General features: G+C 48.4%; 1 protein-coding gene across 1 annotated transcript in view; it reads right to left on the bottom strand.

The window, feature by feature from the left end:
* Positions 1–512: 512 nt before the first annotated feature.
* TRIML1 (tripartite motif family like 1) overlaps positions 513–5724 on the bottom strand; it is a 5641-nt gene continuing 429 nt past the window's right edge. Inside the window, exons 2-6 of the mRNA XM_021718728.1 lie at positions 5557–5635; positions 4398–4628; positions 3347–3369; positions 3108–3205; positions 513–1063 (exon numbers count right to left, since the gene is read on the bottom strand). Coding sequence (XP_021574403.1) covers positions 513–1063; positions 3108–3205; positions 3347–3369; positions 4398–4628; positions 5557–5635 — 982 coding nt within the window. The remainder of the gene's footprint in view (positions 1064–3107; positions 3206–3346; positions 3370–4397; positions 4629–5556; positions 5636–5724) is intronic.

Below are 5724 nucleotides of genomic sequence, written 5' to 3'. Positions count from 1 at the left end.
TGGAAGGAAAGGACATTTCAGAGAAGGCTGAATTCTGAGTCTCCCTCACCCACCCTGGACCAACGGACCCCTTCCTCGGCTCCCCGGTAGCCTCGGATTGCCAGCACGCGGAGTCCAGCAAGTAGAGGCACTTCCACACAGTGCAGTCTTCAAGAGTCAAATAAATAAATACACTTGGGAAAATGACGTCTATTCATTATAACTGGCTACAGTAGTGAGGTTCAGGATAATAGGGGCTAGTTCTAGCTGTGCGACCAGCACATAGATGGGATGGTCTAGATAAAGGATCTAGTGAAAGATGCAGGATGTGATCAACTCTCTTCTGTTAGCGTTGAAGTCGATGGTCTCGTTGGGCTGTTCGAGGTGAGCTCAAGTGAAGAGAAACTCTGGGGGTGGGTGAGACGTTTTTTCAGATCGCCGGTGTTCATCCTCTCAAGGCGTTGATCATCTTGCTTCGCCATTATTCGTCGGTCTCAGATCTCACCTTCCGTGAAGGCTTGGGGGCGTGCCCCTCAGGCGTGGCTGCTCGGTGAGCAGATGGTTATTGGGTCTGTGTTTGTCCCTTCGTTTGGGAGGCAGGGGGAAAATATGGGCCGGAGGGTCTCTTGGAAAGAGGTGGGAGGGAAGCTGTAGATGAGGGACTCGTCCGTCACGTTGTAGAACGCTATGTGCCCGGAGTCGTAGTCTAAGAAGACCCCCACCTTCCGCACAGGCTCTCGGACATGTTGGCCTTTCAGAGGGGAGGAGACCCAAAGACTGTAATCGTCTCCGATTTTTAAGCCGATGACTGAGAAGAGGTCCCCAGGCGGCTTGGGGAGGTTCCCCTTCCGGCTCACGGAGTCCTTGCAGATGCCCACTTCCCACTCCGTCTTGTTCCCCACCTCCACCTCCCAGTAGTGCCTCCCACAGGTGAAGATCTGGGCACCCAGGACCGTTGCAGACTGGTCGAATCGCTCCGGGTTGTCAGGCAACGGCTGCCTGAGGCCTCCGTACTTCACGCTCTTCAGATCCTCAGACAACACCAGGTAGGCATTGGCTGTGGCCGGGTCCAGCGTGACCTCCGCTGCAAGAGGAGAGAAGCATTCCTGAAAACCCTCTTTCTTGTATATGTGAGATGTCACTTAAGTTATTTGCATTTAATCCCATCTTTTCAATGTGATTCAGGTCGCATGGGAGGAAGTCAGACGGGAGGAGGTTGTTTAGAACAAAATCTCTAACTCTTCTTTCACTATCCCACAACACAAGAAGAGTGAACCTCTAAAAGGGCAGAGAAAGACTGGGCGTGGTGGCTCACACCTATATCCTAGCACTTTGGGAGGCAGAGGCAAGAGGATTGCCTGAGCCCAGGGGTTCGAGACCAGCCTGGGCAACTTGGCGAGACCTCGACTCGACAATAAAACAGAAGAATTAGCCAAGCATGATGACATGTGCCTGTGGTTCCAGCTACTTGAAGGCTGAGGCAGAGGGATCACCTGAGCCCAGCAGGCCGAGGCTGTGGTGGCCATGAGTATGCGGCTGCACTGCAACTTGGGTGACAGAGTGAGAATCCAACTCAAAAAAAAAAAAAAGGCAGAGAAGGGTCATGTAGAGATGGAGATTTAGCCTGCCTGAGAGGGAGAGACTCTCCAATAGGGCAATGGAGGTCGTTCTGTCCATAAGACAGTCTTAGAACCCAGAGCTCTTTCTCCACCAGAGATGCTCTCTGGCACTTGTGTTCATACGAACCATGGCTGGTTCTGGTTCTTAAGTTCAGGTAGAGAGAAAACATAAGCAGTCACCATTTGCTGAATTCCTCCTCGTGGGCCAAGCATATTCTACACATTATCTCATTCAGTCATTGCAAATGTTATTCATTTTCCCCATTTTTATAAAAAATAGAAGCGAGGTTTCTTTTTTTCTTTTTGAGTCGGAGTCTCACTCTGTCGCCCAGACCGGAGGGCCGTGGCCGCTCCCGGCCACCACAGCCTCGACCTGCTGGGCTCCGGCGATCCCTCCGCCTCAGCCTTCCAAGGAGCTGGAACAACAGGCGTGCTACCACACCTGGCTAGTTTTTTTATTTATTGTAGAGATGAGGTCTCGCCAAGTTGCCCGGGCGGGTCTCGAACCCACGGGCTCGGGCAATTCACTCACCTCGGCCTCCCAAAGCGCGGGATTACAGGCTGAGCCACTGAGCCTGGCCAGAAGCAAGGTTTCTAAAGGCTAGGAAACTTCACCAAGAGTACAAAGTGATTGAGTGTGTCTGAACAGCAATTCCTAGTCAGTGTTTTCATGATGTCATGCTCTAACACAGCTTCCTGTGAGTGCGGTGCAACACCCTGCCACCATATGGCAAGCACTGTGAGTCAGAGGGAGGTCTCTGCGCCCCCTCTGGCCTCCACTGACCGTCCACACAGGATTCGGTCCCATCACACAATTTCCTACTTTTATTTGTAGACCAAATCCCAAGCATGACTAATTATGTGTGATTCATGTGTCTTCTCAATTTCACTGAAAATCCCACAAAAGCAAAGGCCATATCTATCTTATCTATCATTGTAAGTAAGCTCGGAGCCTAATAGCATAGCACCAGGCCCACGAAAGGCACTCAGCCAATACCTGTTGAGTTCAAAGCTCACTAGGCCTTCCTCTGAAGGTCAGATGGTCAACAAGATAAAGGTTGACAAGATACGCTGACCTCTCTGGATGTTAGCTAGTCTATCTATCTGGAGCATTCTAAAAGGACAGTTCTTTGAATGTTCCCCCACTGGGATTTTGGAACTCATGTCAACTTCGAGCCTAACAGTAATGGAGCTAGAAATGCAGAAGCTCCTGCTGGAGGGTTGTGTGTGTGTGCGTGAGAGGGATGGGGTTGGGCAAAACAGAAGGATGAAAACCGGCAGAGGAAAGACCAGGACTCCTTACACAGCAAACAAGGCCAGGAAAAAACCCTCCGTCAAGGATCATGACTGCAGCCTGCTCACACACAGAGAGGGTCTGTGACTTCAGCCTCCCCTGGCGTCCCCTGCTGCCTCAGGACACCTTGACCTAGGACCTTGCATCAGGCGGTGACTGATTTGCATCCGAAGAACACATTCTGAAGTCAACTTCAGAATGGCAGGCTGACTTACTGCTGAATTTTCTCAGCATCTCCCTCATTCCAGTGATGCGGCACAGACTCAGCTCCGTGGTGGTGGCCTCTGGACAGTGCAGCAACAGCGGCTCGTTCCTGCAAAAGAGCAGAGACCCTCGCCCACTCCTCAGCACAGGCTGCGTGTCCTGCTGTGACGTGAGAGTCTGTCTCCAGCAACAGCACAGGCCTCCCGCCTCCTCACAGTCCACCTCACCAACACCACAGCATGAAACTCACCTTTCCAGGGCTCCTCTCACCTCCTAAGGGCAGAAAGAAAGAGGGTCATTTGTGTGCTTTGCTCATAGCAAAGACAAAATCCGTTTTGCTTACAGTCCTTTGCAAAGGTCACAGCATCCACTTCCCACAAAGTGTGCCTCAGTGAGAGCGCATATGGTAGAGAAAAACGTGCCCATTTCTTCTGGGGTTGGGTTTGGGTGAACGTGAGCTGTTTTTCAAAATGACTAGAGAATACTGTGTCCCTTTCTTTTTCTCAGAGCAGAACTTTTCAAGAGAACCTGTTCTTGACAAAAGAGCTGACCCATTAGTATCGTTGTCCAGTGACTTGGGTGTCAGAGATAAGCCAAGGAAGGTGGCCTGGTCAGAGCCGAGTCCAGCCATGCCTGTGTCGGGCTTGAAAGGTGTGGTTGGAAGGCACTAAATTAAATAGTAAAGTGTGTGGAAACACCCCAGGAAAACACCTAGAGTTGGACTACATGGCTTAAGTTTAAGAAGGTCTTGGAGAATTCAATAGCTTAGAGAGGCAGGAGATCAGAGATGTGAGGAACGAGGGCTCCTTACACACAGCTCCTGGGCTCTGTCACCTGTGAGCTATCTGACAGGTGACTCACCTTATTACCAGCGGTCTGGATTATTAAATCGGTGCTGCCTAAACCCATTCTGCCGATAACAATCATCTGGAGTTCATATCATAACAGTACTTATCTTCATCTGGTCTTCGTGAAGATTAAATTTAATGTGCCCAGCACATAATAAATGCATATCAATAGACTAAAATATAAGTTTCCACATATATTTGACAAAACGGAAGTTACCGAGAGGAGGCACAAAAGAAATTGAAGTCATCCTCAGGCTTGGTTAGGACAACCATTCCTGCTTTAAGGCTTTCTTGACATACAGAATGTCAACTCTTTAGGAAAAGTCCTTTGAGACCAGAACTTAGATTTTTCAGACAAATAAAGAAAACATTATTTCCTGCGGTTTGAAATACTATGGGTTACCATAATTTCTCCATACATATCCCCAATACTCGCATGCCTTTTATTCTAACCTCAAAGCAGTCTACAGCCGAGTTCTGCCACGTGGATTCTATCTGCCCAATCATTTTGCTCAGGCTTCTGATCTGCTGGGTCAGCTGGATCTCATTGTTCCTCAGCTTCTTCATGTTCTCTCTTTCTTCCTTTTCTAGGAGCTGGAGCTGCAGTTGTTCTTCTTCCTTCAGGAACTGGTGCATTTTCATATATTCTGACACAACAACCTGCTTATACGTCTTTGTTTCTTCCTGCGCGCATGTACACACACACACACACACACACACACACACACACACACACACACGATAAAGTTAGTAAGAGAATCACCCATGTCTGTAGATCTTAAATTCTTACAAGTCCTGGGGTTCCACTGCAACCATTCCTGAAACCTGACACATAACCTGTATATTCTATTGACGGGCTGAGTGAAGAGGTTGATGTTTTCAGAGGTGAGTGTGCTATACACACAATAATAAACAAATTCGAAATCTCTACTCCCAGGAGGCTGCCATTCCAGTGAAAGAAACAAAAACAAAAAAACAATGGCAGTTGTTTTATGATAAAAATAAAGAAAAATTATATTTAAATGTGTGTTCATTTAATATCTAATAAAATATTAAACATTTATGTAGCTCAAATTCAAATCTGTGACTAACCTCCCACACTTGTCCAGGTATAATTCAAACCACAGATTTTGCCTTTGTATCTCTTCCTCTTTATCTTTTTCATGTGCATTTTTTCTGAGACTTGGAATTATTCCTTTTTTGAAAAGAGTTTCATCCTATGTTTTATCTCCACGAGTATGACTTATATTTAAAGTAATTATAATCAGAGCCACAGAGGTGTCCAGGTGCACACACAACGGCAAGAATAAGTCTGCCTCGAGATGGCAGAACTTGAACTGAATCTCCAGGACAAGCCGGGGGAGGCAGCCGGAGGCCAGGAAAGCCGTCGGTGAGCACCGGACCGCAGAGGTTTGTTGGCTTCTGATGTTTCCCTCTAAGCGTCTCTGCGCTCTTCTCACGGAATCACGGGCAGGTCCCAAAGTAAGACAGACACTGACCTTGCACAGAATGGCTCTCTCCCGCTCATGGGTTAGGACGGCCTGGGCTTCCTTCTTCTTCTTGCGCAAACGAGTGAGAATGCCCTGGAGTTGCCCCTGCAACCGCAAAAAACCCTGTGTGACGGGAGAAGGGCGCCGGCCGTCGGGAGACGCCGAAGGCCAGCATCCGAAAGACTCCGCGACCTGAATGCACTAATTTACATTTCCACCATGAGTGTGCAAGGGTTCCCTTTTCCCTACACCCTCACGAACTCTTATTATCTCTTCTCTATTTAACAATA

The sequence above is a fragment of the Carlito syrichta genome, unplaced genomic scaffold (genome assembly GCF_000164805.1).
Source record: "Carlito syrichta isolate Samal-C Ts95f unplaced genomic scaffold, Tarsius_syrichta-2.0.1 Scaffold313376, whole genome shotgun sequence".
Classification (NCBI taxonomy): Eukaryota; Metazoa; Chordata; class Mammalia; order Primates; family Tarsiidae; genus Carlito; species Carlito syrichta.
The sequence above is the reverse complement of the archived record's forward strand: the minus strand, read 5'-3'. Positions and strand labels throughout refer to the sequence as shown.